The sequence below is a fragment of the Rhineura floridana genome, chromosome 5, assembly GCF_030035675.1.
Source record: "Rhineura floridana isolate rRhiFlo1 chromosome 5, rRhiFlo1.hap2, whole genome shotgun sequence".
NCBI classification, from domain to species: domain Eukaryota; kingdom Metazoa; phylum Chordata; class Lepidosauria; order Squamata; family Rhineuridae; genus Rhineura; species Rhineura floridana.
In genome coordinates, this window is record NC_084484.1 from 165,176,820 (window position 1) to 165,192,157 (window position 15,338).

Sequence of the window (15,338 nt, forward strand, 5' to 3'; positions counted from 1 at the left end):
GCAGGCGGCTCAAGCTGACACCTTCTTTAAGTGGTACAGCAGGCAGAACTGGACCTGGGGAGGCCAGGGAAAGCGAGCATGTACAAGAGGAGTGCCCAGACAGAAACGCCCTGCTGGATCAGGCCAGTGGCCCATGTAGTCCAGCATCCCATTCTCACAGTGGCCAACCAGATGCCCATGGGATCAACAGCTCACTCCCCATCGGCGGTTTCCAGCAACTGGCATTCAGAGATATACTGCCTCTGAAGGTGAAGGTGGAACAAGGCCATTGTGGCTAGCAGTCCCTGAAAGCTTTATTCTCCGTCACTGCATCTAATCCTCTTTGAAAGCCATCCTAGGTGGTGGCCATCACTGCCTTGGCTCAACCATATGCTGTGTGAAGAAGTCCTGGCTCTTGTCTGTCTTGAATCTTCTAACCTTCAGCTTCATTGGATGTTCCCAAGTTCTAATATTATGACAGAGGGCGGGAAAACCTCTCCCTGTCCACAAACAGCACAAGAGTATGAGTGAAAGGAGGAGGTGCCTGCTTCTTCTAAGGGCAAAGCTTGCCTCCTGTTGCTTGGGCAGCTCAGGGTGGCATTAGGGATATTTGGGCCCACTGTGGGGCATGAAAGGGGAACAGTGGGCCACCAACAGCGTTGGAATATAGGAAGCTGCCTTTATACTGTTCTGCCTAGCTCAGTCTCGTCTCCATCGACTGCTGGAGTAGGCTGTCCAGAGTTGGAGACAGGGATGTCTCCTATCCCTTCCTGGAGATGCTGTTCAAGGCAGCTGCTGTACCCACTGATGGCCCAGTGGCGTTGTTAGGTTTTGGGGTCAGACGTCTAGGGCCCACTCAGCAGATGATAGGCAAAAGCAGTAGTGGCTGTCGCCCATGGGGACAGGTACGGCGGAAAGCAGAGAGCCCAACAGTAAGTGGAACCTGAGCCAATGAGAGGCAGAGCCGACGGATTCTGGTTTTGTCCCCATCCTCTTCCCTGTACCAGGGGCAACCCTGAGACTAAGGATAAGAAAGCTGACAGTCAGGGCCACACCCTGGACTGGTTGTAAGCAAGAAGGCAGGCAGAGTTTGGTGGGGCAGCACAGGGGCTCCCCAAATGTGGCTAATGCTTGAAGGTGGAAATAATGCAGATTCCCATCTAGAAAGAGGGAGGGGGGCATGAGACCTTTCAGTCCAGAATCTAAAATTACTAGTCACTGCAACACTGACCAGAGGAACAGGGATGGGTGAGAAACTTGATTCAGTTCGCATTTCAACCAGGACACATCAAATCTGCACATTCCAAAACAATATGAGAACTGAAACTCATCGTTTGAAATTCACACTTATGTGGATTTTGCAATGCAGTTTGCCAACCAATGTTTACAAAAATGTATGTTAGGGGAAAGTGTGCATAAAAACGAATGCAAGTGAGTGAAAATAACACACAAAAATGCATTCTGCCATGAGAAATTGCTTGCAAAAATCTGTATGTTCGTCAAAACTGCCTGCAAAAATGTGTTTAGGAGAAACTTGCATGAAAATGCTGGAGAATTTTCATGAGGATTTTTAAAAAATCACAAATTGCTGCAGAAATGTGGAGAACCGAATTTAATATTTGAAAAATAAGAAAGTGAGAGGACCGAAATGGACAGATCTCTTTCCATGCTTACACAGGAACCTCCATATCCTGAAGATGAAGGGGGGGAGGAGAGCGAAATGGCGCGCGTGTGGAGTGGGCAGGGAGGGCACTGAAACCGCAGGGAACAGGAGACGGAGCTGGAAGGTGGCGGGACAGCCTGTCTGGAGTTTTGCAGGAGAGCCCAGAGCAAGTAATCGGCCGCCAGGGGGCAGCGCGGAGCCCCGGTCCGCGTTCAGGCAGGCTGGGGTGGAAGTCGTTCCAGGAGGCATCCTCTCCTCTCTTTTGCAGCCCAGTTTGCGGACCCTCCTTTCCGAAGCAGGTCGCCAGGTTTGGGATGACCCCTTTGGCTGCCTGTTGCTCGACGGGCCGGTGGAGGCGAGCGGGCGGGTGCGCTTCCGTCTGCGCTGCCAGAGATCAGAGAGAGCGTGCCCACCGAAGGATACGCTTTGGCCTCCCTCCGGGCACGGGGCGCGGCGGGAACGGGCGGAGCTCCAGCAGCGCCTTGCCCGAAGAGGTAGATGTTTGAATATGCCTTGAGTCTGCTCGATTGTCTCCGGCGCCTCGGGGACTATTTGTTTTCCCTGGACAGGCGGGCTAGCTGCGGCACCTGCCATCGTCCATGGATTAGGGTGTCGCGCGTTTGCGTTTTGTGGGGCTGCCTCTGCAAAAAAAAAAAAAAAGTGGTGTGATTTTTGAGTGCGCGCGCGGAGGAGCGCACGGCTCAGAGCCACTGTCGGGTGCGTCAAAGCAACGTTGGGAAGCCTTCTGGGCTCTTCGTCTCCCGGTGGATCACCTCTTCAACCCCCCCTCCCTTATCTTCCTCCTTCTCCCCACCGGACAAACAGAAGTCAAGTTTGATTACCAACAGGGGTCTCTTCTGTCCCGTTTCGGGTCTCCAAGGAGGAGATGGGTTGCCGGAACCTGGCCTCGCCATGTGATTTAGAGGGCTGCATGAGAATCCGGATCGTCACCAAGATAGAATAAAAATGCTGAGAGGTTGCCTCGGAGGGGCCCGGGCCAGCCCTGCTTAGTCTTTGACCCTCACCAGCCCTGCTCCCGTCGGATCTGTTGCCCGCCCGTCGAACTTTGCGCTTAGTCGTTAGAGAAATGAAGACTAAGACGGATACCAGGAACCCTCCTTCTGCCACCTCCTCTACCCCGGATGGGACAGGCCTTTTGCGCGCGCCCCAGTTATCTGATCGCGACCCCTTTCTTCGAAGGGAGGCGGTGGAAGCTATAGATCTGTCGCTGGACGGGCTGTTGTATCCCAAAAGCAGCGACGAGGAGGAGGAAGAGGAGGAGGGGGAAGAAGAAGAAAGCCGGCAAAAGTCAGACGACGAGGAGGAGGAGGGAGAAAGGAAAGGCAATTCCTCCTCGGTCCGGGAAAGCTGCGGATCTCCGGCGGACAAGGATGCCCTGGACAGGGTCCTGGATACCTTCTTGACCCCCTCCTCCACCCAAGCCAACTCGGAGAGCCCCTCCGCAGCGTGGCCTTTCTTCGGCTCGGAGATCCCCGAGTTTTCCGGCGCGCTGATGAGCCGCCGCCTCCCCGACGGCAAAACTGCGGACGCGCGGGCCAACTCCTCTTCACCGCCGCCTCCGCCTCTTTCTCCGGCTGCCGCCTCTTCTTCCCTCTGGAAGGCGGCTAAGGATGTGGACGGAGCTTCTTTTAAAAGCCCTAAGGGCAAGGCGCCAGTATCTGCTGCTTTAGCGCACTCCAAGGGAGAGCCGAACTTTGCGCCGCGGAGCCCGACGGAGCGGGAATTGGACGGCACCATTTCCTGCAGCAGCCACAGCACCACCACCAGGGTCTCGCTGGCGCCAGTGCCGGCCACGGGCCGCTCTCCAGTCGCAGCAGCCGCCACCTCCGGCTGCCCTGAGTTTCTTAACCTGCCCATCCTGCCTCTCAACCCGGCTTATTTGGCTGCCAGGACTCGGCAGCTGCTGGACGTGGACGAATACGAGGCTATCAGCCCCTTTGGCGGGCACCAGAGCAACGCGGCCTCCCCCTCCGTTTGCACCCTCCAGGATTTTACAAACTACATCTATTCCCCCAAAGACGGGCAGCAGCTGCAGCCTTACGCGTTCGGCGCTGGCGGGGACTTTCAGCCCAGCCTCAAGATCAAAGAAGAAAGCCTGGTGGCCAAGAACGGCGGCGGCGCTGTTTACTTGGGCTCCAAAACTTCGGCGGCGGCGGCAGTGGTTCCCTGCACGGACTACGCGCCGCAGAGCGCACCTCCTTCTCAGCCCAAGAATAGCATGAGTAGCAGCAGCAGCAGCCACGAGGCCTCCTCTTCCTTGGAGTGCTTTCTCTACAAAGCTGAGGCAGCTGCTGCCGCCGCCGGTCCCTACGGACCAGCGCCTTGCAAAGCCTCCACGAGCTGCATAGTGCAGAGGGACAGCCTAAGTTTGCCCTCTACCTCCAGTGCGGCACCTCCAGCCCTTTACCAGCCGTTCGCCTTTCACTGCCCGCAGCAGCTCGGCGGCCTCAAAGACGGCTTGCCCCAGTTCTACTCGCCCTATCTGAGCTATATAAGGTAGGAGGAGGTAGTCGTTCCCCCCCACCCAAGTGTTTCGACTTTCTTATATACCACCCTTTTTAAAAAAAGTTTTCTGGAGTGACGCTCAGGTTTCAGTTTTGCAAATTGTTAGGGCCCGTGAAAGAATTTTTGTAGCTGATTCCGTGTGCTGATTATGGGGAGAAAGGTGTGTTAGTGTTGGGGCTTAATCAAATCCACAAACTGCATCCCAGATTCCCCCATCCCCTTTTAACTAAGCCACCCATTGTAGCTTTCTAAAATTAGTAATTAAGGGGGCTGTTGCAAAAAGATCCCCTCTGACCCCCTTATACTTTGAGCACTGAGTAGATGGCTTGCCTTTCCACTAATTCAGTGTTTCCCAAACTTTTTTTATTGCTGGACTACAGTTCCCGTAATTCCTGGCCATTGGCCATGCTGGCTGGGGCTGATGGGAGTTGCAGTTCAGCAACAAAAAAATAAAAAGTTTGGAAAACACTGCTTAATTAATCGATTGAAATGTAAAGGAAAATCTGGTATTCAGAAAACTGAAATGTATTTATTTATTGCACTTGTATTTATTTATTTATTGCACTTGTATACCGCCCCATAGCCAAAGCTCTCTGGGCGTTTTACAGTAATCAAAAACATTAAAACAAATATACAATTTAAAACACATATTTTAAAAACAATTTAAAACACAATTTTAATATTTAAAACAATATAAAAAACAAAATAATAAATAAATAAATAAATATAAAAACAATTTAAAACACATCCTAAAATGCCTGGGAGAAGAGGAAAGTCTTGACCTGGAGCCGAAAAAATAACAGTGTTGGCGCCAGGCGCACCTCGTCACAAAAATGTAGATGCCTTTTGTAGGTATGATTGCAGCTGTTATTGTAGATACCATTATTGCTATTATTGTTATTAATTAGTTGCTTTCCTTGCAGAAAGCAACCCAAAGGGACTTACATAAGACAGAAAAAACCTTGAGAAGAGGTAGTTTAGTAAGCAAACCCTTCTGAAACCTTATTTATTATTTTGGCTTTTTTCCCTATAACCATAAAACAGAGATACCTGGATTGCCAAAATAAAGTAAGCATGCCCTTAACTCAGTGACCCAGTGGTTAAAATTTGCCTCCTCTGATTGAAATTGCACCCTCCTACACACAACATAAGATCCTCCGTGGCGCAGAGTGGTAAGCGGTGGTAACACTGCCGAAGCTCTGCTCACGGCCGGAGTTCGATTCCAAGGGAAGGAGGAAGTCGAATCTCCGGTAAAAGGGGTCAAGGTCCACTCAGCCTTCCATCCATCTGTGGTCGGTAAAATGAGTACCCGGCATAAGCTGGGGGGTAAAAAAAGGCCGGGGATAGAACTGGCAATCCCACCCCATATATACGGTCTGCCTAGTAAACGTCGCAAGACATCACCCTAAGAGTCAGAAACGACTCGCACTACAAGTGCAGGGACACCTTTACCTTTTTTTTGGTTGGACTACAACTCCCATCAGCCTCAGCCAGCATTGCCAATGATCAGGAAAGATGGGAATTGTGGTCCAAAAAACATCTGGAGGCACACTGGTTGGGAAAGGCTGGCTTAGGCAATAGTTCTCCAAGGCCTCATGCAAGGGTCTTTCCTGACCCTGTAGTTACCTGAGATCCTTTTAACCAGAGCTGTCAGGGTTAATCAACTGATTAATCAACCAGTTAAAGCCTGCAGCCCTACCACTTACAGGCCTGTTATTCACCCCTTCAGTGGAGCAGAACTGAGGGTGCATCAAGGATGCTTAATAGCAGCATAGCATAAATCCTGGATATCTAGTTGTCTTGCTTTAGTTGCTTTTTGTTTGTTTTCGCTGCAGTCCTAGGGTCCCCATAAGTCGTAATTGACTTGAAGGCATATAACAGCAACAACCTAAATATACTTGGAAGTCATTCCCACTAATTTGGGACTTCTCAGAAAGAAAGTAGGCTTTTGCTGTTAATAATTTAGGCTGCAATCCAATACATGTCTGCTCAGAAGTAAGGTTCGATGGGACTTACTCCCAGGTAAGTGTGTATTGGATTGCAGCCTTAAATACATATTTGAAGTACAGATCAAGTATATGGCTATACTTACAGCCATTTATTACCTTGCACAAACAATTTCAGTTTTCAGGGTGTCACTTTATTGCTGTACATTAGTCCTTTTTAAAAATAAAATGTTTACTGTTGCTGTTTTGTACTTCCATTTTTAAAAAAAGAAAATTCAGACACTTTTTTTTAGCATAAACTTGTTTGAAGTGGTTAGAGTGCTGAATTAGGAACAGGGATACCCAGTTTCAAATCCTTACGTAGCTGTGAAGCTCACTGAGTGACCTTTGGCCAATTGTGGTCTCTCAGCAAAACCTACCTGGCAGGGTTGTTGTGAGGATAAAATGTGATGAGTGGGAAAGAAAACATGTACATCACTCTGGAGGAAGAGTAGTAAGAAAATGTACCAAACAAAAACTTATCATTGTCTGTTTACATTCAAAAAATGTCCAACTCATACTAAATTTTCTATTTATAGACTGAGTTTCTAAAATGTGAACTGATTTATCAGTAAGAATTATGAAGGGTGGCACATGTTCTGCATTTCTTACAGGTACACCTAGACTCTCACCCAAAATGATTCTTAAAATAGGAATGAACTTAGCTCCTGACAAAACCTATGATTTTCAGAAGTTCAGTTTTTGTTTCTTTATATTCCTAGACTAGTGTTTGCAGTGGTTTCTAAATCTTGCATCATTTATACTTAACAGTCAATTTCTGTTCAAACTGCTCTGTCTGATGACAGGACATCATTATAGCTGAGAATCTCATCATTCGAAGAGAAACAGCTGGTGGTTATGCCTTAACATTGGGTAGACATTCAACACACCAGTGCAGGTAGCACATAGAGCATGTGTGTGTGTAAAACACTTGATAAGATGCTTTGTAAATAAGCATCCTGAATACTGGTACTCCCGCAACACTTGACTTTAAAATGTACATTTCTCTGCCAACAAGGAAACATAGGATTTTCATCCTTTACAATAAATACCAGAAATCTAAGTAGCACACAATTCCACAAACTATAACAGCGAGGATTTTTAAAGTTAGTATGTTCTAGTAAAGTTCTTGGATCCAGTTGGAAAAGTGAAGCAGAAGTATTCAACTGAAATTGAGTATGCACCTGCAGCTAGCGATACGTCAAAACTGCTTACATTTCTTACTGGTGGAGAATACAGTCTTAAAAGGTTATATGATTTAAGACTAAGCTATAAATGTACAGGAAGGCATCAAAGAACACCAGGAAGCTGCATGCAAAAGTCAACTGCAGTACTCAAAGCCCAGTCTGCTTGCTGTAAGTCCAATGAAGTCCTGTTGAAGTTGGTGGACGTGATCTCTCAGCACTTGATTAATCTGAGGCTTCTTCACAACAGTAATATTTCATTACTGATGAAAGAAAGGAAGTGTAAAATTGCACTTCTTCCAGGCTAAATGGAGTGGGGGAGGACACGATGTGCATTTTTGGTCAATGATGTTGGCTGGGGAGACCCAGACATCTTATTTTAGGGTGCTTTCATCTAATTGGATAATGGTTTGGGCTGTAGAACATATGCTACATTTTGAGTGTGTTTCAAAAGAGGAATTTCATTTTAGATAATACATTGGTGGGGTTGAAGTGAACTTTGCTCCTGGCTAGATGACTCTTTTAGAAATTATTTCATCAAGCTGTTGATATGAAGGCTTCACACTTGAATTGGTTTAGTCAGCAGATCCAGCAATGGGAGCATCTGTTAGCCAATCTGTGTATGGGCAGATTCTTAGTCAGCAGAGATGTGAAGTTCAGGCACACTTAGTTTTTCAGGCAGTTTTGGTTTGGCTGTATGCTACTGTAACAGGGAATGGACATGGAAATATTTTAGGTTTATATTTAATATTTCATTTATAAAATAATGCACAGTGGGTAGAAAGTGGATCGGAGAAGACCCACCCACCCCCACCCCGTAATACTAGAGGTAATCAAATGGAACTGAGTAGTGGGCAATTTGGGACTTATTTATTTATTAAAAGCATTTATAAACTGCTTAATATTTTTAAAATCTCTAAGCAGTGTACAATATTTTTGAAAATATCATTAAAAGATACAGCCTAAAACCAATAAAACATAAAAGCAATTCAGGGGACTCAAAACACATAAAAACAGGGTCTGATTTTATGGGTCAGAGAAAGCCTGAGGAAAAAGCTAAGTCTTTGCAAGACATCTGAAACCACTGATGGTTGCTGTTTCCCACATTGCAGAGCGAAGGGCATTCCATAATACAGGAGCAATAACAGAAAATGCTTGTTTTCAGGTGACCACCCTATGGGCGTGATGCCATGAGTCAAATTTCCCCAGATGATCTGAGTGATCTTATAAGGTTTATACAGGGGGAGTTGGTGTTTCAGATAGCCTTGTCCTGAGTAGCTCAGGGCTTTATATGTTAATAACAAGACCTTGAACATGGCTAAGTAGCTCACTGGCAGCCATTGCAATTCCCTCAGCATAGGTGTAATACATGTGTGTCCAGGTGCTCCAGTCAGCAACTTGTCTGTAGCATTCTGCACCAGATGCAGCTTCTGGACCAATCCCAAGGGAAGCCCCACATATAGCACATTACAGTAGTCCATCTATGGTTAAACTATGGAATTCGCCTACACAAGGTGTGGTGATGTCCACCAACTTAGTCAGTTTCAAAGGGGATGAAACACATTCATAAAGGATAAGGCTATCAATGGCCACTAGTCAGGATGACTGTATGCTACTTCCAGGATCAGAGGGACCAATCGGTGAGTAACAGCTGGAGAGGTCCTCATGTTCTTGTGGGCTTCCCAAAAGGTTCTAGTAGGCCACTGTGGACAAAAACATGCTGGGCTAAATGGGCATCTGGTCTGAGCCAGCAGGGCTCTTATGTTATTAAAATAGTGAATGGCAGCTCTTATATCTAACCTTGCACTTACTTTGATATATCAAATAGGCACCTGAATTGAGGATATGCAGATTGAATTTATTTATCACAGTAGGTTTCAGACCTGGGACCCACTTTGAACCCAAATATGCATTTAGGGATCCATTTTTTTAACCATATATTTGTATAGCAGTAGTGCTGCTGTTACCCATCACAGATGGCTCACTTCTGGTAGCAGATCCCAACTGATCTAAAAGCAAAGTGGGTGACAGTCTGTAGGAAGATAATTTGTAGGCAAGGAGACGGTTTAGACCTCTCACACTTTACATGTGATTGATTGAGGCAAACCTGCATTTAAAGAGACAGGTCTGAAGATGTCTTATCAGTTTTGGCACCAGCGTGTCCCGTGTGTGATTTCACTCCCACACCTTGAAGGATCCCTGTTTTACAGCAGTTACTTGCAGACTTCTTTTTTAACTTTTATTTTTGCAACAGTTATCTTTTGCAAAGTAAGATTTGCCATTTCTTTTGTCCCATCCGCAATGCCTTCTATTTTAACTTTTCTCATCTTTGCTTCCATTGTTTAGAACCGACACAGAAGCTGGCCAGAGTCCTCAGTACGGTTTTGAATCATTGCCTCAAAAGATCTGTCTCATCTGTGGCGATGAAGCTTCAGGCTGTCACTATGGAGTATTGACCTGTGGAAGCTGCAAAGTCTTTTTTAAGAGAGCAATGGAAGGTACTGTGCAGTGGTATTGCTTGTCATGGTTGCCTTCTGATTATTAATATGGAGCAGAGGTCTTAAAGGCTTTTAAAATAGATGTGTTAGGACTGTTGTTGGAGATCTTGCATCTAAGACAGGAGTGGCCCTCTAGATGTTGTTGGACTCCAAATCCTATCAGCCCCAGTTAGCACAGCCAACAGGAGTTGTGGTCTACCAACATCTGGAGGGCCACAGGTTAGCCACCGTGATTGAAGGGATTATATGCCAATATCTGCTGAATATTATTGCTTTCTTTGTAATCACAGCATTATTTTGGGTTGTGTTCTAGAGTCCAGATGCAGATGAAGGAGATATTGAACATGTGTCCAATTCGCATGCATTAGGGGTACTTTTTTTATAAACTGAGCAGATTTGGACACTTTATAATTTTGCATAATTTTGGTTTTGCTTTATGTGGGAAAGGGGAAAGCACAATGCAGAATGTTTAAACCTCACTGCCGGTCACTGGAAATCTTATTCAGTGAGCCCTTTTGGGTTGCACATTCTGTTCGTTGTGGTGGGAACTGACTAGAGCTGGGCAGATATTTTTGGCTGAGCTTTTTCCAGCAATTTGGAGATGGGAGAAGGAACTGCTTCTGAAAACTGGGGCGGAAGAAAGGGTTTCCTGCTTGCTGATTGATATATATATATATATATAAAGTTAGCTGGAGCAAGTGCAAGGCACACCAAAGTCTCCTGATGTGGCCACATCCCCTGTTGATTCCTATAGGAATGTTTCACCCCAGGAGGAAAGCCTCTCCCAGCCTCCTAGAGTGAACATGAGATGTGCCAGAATCCTCCCAGCCCTGCTGCATTTCTTGCTGGGGGTGGGGCCAGAATACCATGGGAACATTGGGTAGTATTGTTCTATAAATCCACTGGCTTTGCTTTATGTGCTGAGGACAAATGTGAAACAAACATCAATTTCTTTTGTGCATCTAAACAACTGAGCCAAGTTGAATTTCTGATGTCCCTAAGGTGCTTTTGTTGGGATGCATATTTTGGGAATTTTATTGTTCATCTTTTTCACTGTTTTTATTTTCTCTGGCCTGTATTGGTTGTCATCTTGGCGTGCTGAGCATTTCTCAGAAAGCATTTTTGGTTATGGAAGACTGAATTATGCATGTCATACGTGAGGCTATGGACTTGATTTGCAAATGTATGTTTGGATGCATAAAACCAACACTCAAAGTTATTGAGTGCCACTGGTTTCCAAAAAAAATTATATATTCACTAATAGGCAAAAACCCTTGCAGTTTAAGAATGTTCCTATAGCCAACAGATATTTCTATCAAACTTAGGTGTTGGACTATGACCTGGGAGACCAGGGTTCGATCCTCACACAGCCATAAAGCTCACTGGGTGACCTTGGGCCAGTCACTGCCTCTCAGCCTCATGAAAAAACTATTCATAGGGTCGCCATAGGTTGGAATCGACTTGAAGGCAGTAGATTTATGTTAAAAAGCAGGGAAATTGGGCAGCTATAGTGAATGCACCAGGGGAGCAGGAGACCTGACCTCCTCTCTGAGATATTGGACTGCCCTACAAATTTGTCAACAAACACAATTTGGGTTGGTCTTTCACAGTCCAATCCACTTCCTGTGTAGCTTGGAAGAATTTGGTAACATGCCTCTGAGCATATGGTGAGTGGTGGCAATACCCGCCATCTGCAAAGATGGAGAATTACATTTTTGTATATTTGTTGGTGTTCTTCTTACTTTGCTTCTTTTCTGTGTTACTACTGTTTCTACAGATAATCTAACCTAGAAAATTATATTTCTCTCATTATTCATCGTAGAAATCTGTGTCAAATTTATTTTTATTAATTTCAAAGCCTTTTTATTGGTCAATGTCATGTGATGGTGAAGACAGGCTTTTGTGTTTCAAACTGGAGCTTATGCTCTATTTCTATTTTGGTTGCATTTTGTTGAATCTGAAACTGCAGTTTGATGTAAAATCAGACTGATTACAGTATGTTGCTACTTAAGCAATGATTCTAGCTGTTGGAGAAAACAAACTTGGCCAGCCCAAGATGCATGTTTCCAGCCTGCTATGCTTAAACTATTCCACTTAAGGACCGGTGGGCATGGTCAATTAAAAACATAGAGCATACCTAGAATTTTGCTAGAACATATTTCACCTCCCACTGTTTTATCTTGGGCAAACTGAGACACTCCTCATGTCCATTGGAAACTATTCTGCAGAATAGTCAGTGCTATTATTTCACAATTGTTTTTGGTGCTTTTTTTAGTGTTGCAAAGTGTTGGTGTCCTTCACATACTCCCAGAAACAGAAGCAAAAGAGAATTATTTCCTATAGGAAACTTCACTAAAATTGCAAAGTAGATCAAACGTATTTAAAGTGACTATCTGACCTATATCAACTGTTTTAATATTGTTGCTTCCTCCCTGCTAAAACAAGATCAGCACAGCACATGTCTTGTTTCTGTTATTTGGGCTGACTGCAGGTGTTGCCACCACTCACCATATGCTCAGAGACACATGTTACCAAATTCTTCCAAGCTACACAGGAAGTAGATTGGACTGTGAAAGACCAATCCAAATTGTTTGCATTTTGACAAATTTTAGGGCAGTCCAATATCTGAGAGGAGGTCGGGTCTCCTGCTCCCCTGGTGCATTCACTTTGCTGCTCAATTTCCCTGCTTTTTAATGTTTGATAGAAATATCTGTTGGCTATAGGCACGTTCTTAAACTGCAAGCGTTTTTTGCCTATTAGTGAATATCTCTGCTTTTTAATGTGGGAGGTAAGAAATGGGATCCTGTGCAAGTTTGCTGAGAATGGATCGATCATTTGCATGCTTATTGAGTTCAGTGGGATTTACTCCCCTGCAGTCATGCTTAGGATGGGTGAAACTGACCACAGGAGATGGGGAGGGGAGGAGGGGGAGGGGAGCAGGCAGGAGGAGGAGGGGAGGTTTGATCATTTGCATGTTTATTGAGTTCTGTGGGATTCACTTCTGTGCAGTCATGCTTAGCATAGTAAAACTGACCATGGGGAGGGAGGCCTAGAGTGGGCAGGAGGGGAGAAGAGGAAGAAGGGAGGAGGAAGGGAGAGGAGAGGAGAGGGGAGGGAGGGGAAAGGCAGGACTGATCATTTGCATGCTTATTGAGTTCAGTGGGATTTACTGCTGTGCAATCATGGCTAGGATAGGTAAAACTGACCGGGGGGGAGGAGGAGGTGGAGGGGAGAGTAGAGGGAAAGAGGAAGTGGGAAGAGGGGAGCAGAAGGAGGGGGAGGGGGAAGGAGGGGATTGGAAGGGGAAGGGAGGGATGAAGGAAGGGGAGGCAAGGGGCAAAAGGGAGGTGATGGGAAGAAGGAGGAGGGGAGGGCAGGTTTGATCATCTGCATGCTTATTGAGTTCAGTGGGATTTACTCCTATGCAATCATGCTTGAAAATCAATTGGACTGATTTCAAGTCGATTCCGACTTATGGCGATCCAATGAATAGGGTTTTCATGGTAAGCGGTATTCAGAGGTGGTTTACCATTGCCTTTCTCTGAGGCTGAGAGGCAGTGACTGGCCCAAGGTCACCCAGTGAGCTTCATGGCTGTGTGGGGATTTGAACCCTGGCCTCCCAGGTCATAGTCCTAGGATAGGTAAAACTGACAGTGGGGGAAGAGGAGAGGGGAGGAGGAGGGGGAAGGAGGGTGTTGGAAGGGGATGGGGAGGGGAAGGGAGGGGTGAAGGAAGGGGGAGGGAAGGGGCAAGAGAGAAGGGATAGGAGGGAGAGGGCAGGTTTGATCATTTGCATGCTTTGTGAGTTCATTGGGATTTACTCATGTGCAATGATGCTTAAGATAGGTGAAACTGACCTGGGGAGGGGCAAGAAGGGGAGGAAGGGAGAAGGGAGGAGATTGGATGAGTGGGCAATGGGCAGAGGGGAAGTTCCTTTCCTTTCCAGAAGGAAAACATTGTAAACAGTATCATTCTTTTTCAGGGTTTCCCCCACCTTTTTATTCTACAGCAGGCACATGTAGCCTCCCCCCCAAATTTAAACCAAAGCTGTCCCTCGCCACATCCACACCAGACCTGTATTTCCCTTTAGGTAGTCATGGTTTCTCCCAAAGAATCCTGGGAAGTGTAGTTAGTGAAGGGTGCTGAGAGTTGCTAGGAGATGCTCTGTTCTCCTCGCACAGCTTCAATCAGAGCGGCTGACTATTAAACCACTCTGGCCACTGGAGTTCTGTCGGGAATAGGAGTCTCCTCTCACGTTCAATGGGATTTTCTTCCAAGTGCTTGGGTACTGGATTGTTATAATGTTGTGTTTCCCTTAAACCTCTAGAGTTTGCCAGTTTATTTAAATTATTTTGATGTTTTATATTGAGGTTTTACACAGTGGACATTCAGAGAGAATTGAGTGTATCCCTTTTAGCCTTGAGCTCCATGCAGGGCTTCACTCATACCCAATTCATGTTTCTTCATTAATTCTAATAGTCCCCCTAACAGAGCTTGGAAAAGTTACTTTTTTAAACTGCAACTCCCATCAGCCCCAGCCAGCATGGCCACTGGATTGGGCTGATGGGAGTTGTAGTTCAAAAAAGTAACTTTTCCAAGCTCTGCCTAAAATAATTTGCCTTCTGTGTTATTTTGAGCCAATTTACTTACTAAATCATATTCATGAACTGGGAATTCAGAGTGAGAATTGGCATCTAGAAACTCAGCTGGAGTACCCTAAAACACAGGCTCCAAGGTTGCAGTGAAAATGAGATGTGTTATAGATGAAGTACGTTGCTATGTTTTCAAGAAAAAAATGCTCACTGTCCCAGGGATTTCCTTGCTTAGTGTGCAGAGTTATGTTTCGCAAACTTTAACAAGGTGAGTGTTGCAGGTAGCTTCTGTGCGCCATGAATGCTCTCGCATCTCTGTATTGAATATTTTATTATTTTCTGTAATACATACAAGACGACCAAAACAAACACCAACATGAACATTGGTCCAGCATAACTTGCAAAACTAGCATACCATAAAATCATAGGCATAGACATCCGACAATAACACTAAGCCCAACATGAATCATGCTGTGGTCAGGTAGCCTCCCCACAGGGCTGAATGAATCTTGGGAGGGTATTGTGTTCCCCATCCAGCATTTACTAGCCATGACTATGCTCTGCCTCCATAGTCAGAGGAGGTATGCTTCCAAATACCAGTTGCTGGAAGCCGCAGGAGAGGAGAGAGTGTTCTTGCACTCAGGTCCTGCTTGCAGGCTTCCCATAGGTATCTGGTTGGCCATTGTGAGAACAGGAGGCTGAACTAGGTGGGACCTTGGCCTGATCCAGCAGGCTCTTCTTATGTTCTTATGAAACTGAAAAACAGAAACCATACACTATCAAAACAAACATGTTTAGGTTTCCCTTGAATTACCTGGCGGTGCTGAGTAAGATGCCCTGATAGGGCCAGATTCCAAACATTGTGGAACCAAACCTCATAGGTTTCCATTGGAGATTTCCATTGTCTAGTG

The 15,338-nt window shown here is 45.8% G+C and overlaps 1 protein-coding gene across 2 annotated transcripts in view; it reads left to right on the forward strand.

The window, feature by feature from the left end:
• The first annotated feature begins 2,046 nt into the window (after positions 1-2,046).
• PGR (progesterone receptor) overlaps positions 2,047-15,338 on the forward strand; it is an 85,781-nt gene continuing 72,489 nt past the window's right edge. For both annotated transcript variants that reach the window (XM_061628761.1, XM_061628762.1), the window contains exons 1-2: positions 2,047-4,159; positions 9,684-9,835. In XM_061628761.1, the coding sequence (XP_061484745.1) occupies positions 2,730-4,159; positions 9,684-9,835 (1,582 nt within the window). In that variant the 5' untranslated portion in view covers positions 2,047-2,729. The remainder of the gene's footprint in view (positions 4,160-9,683; positions 9,836-15,338) is intronic.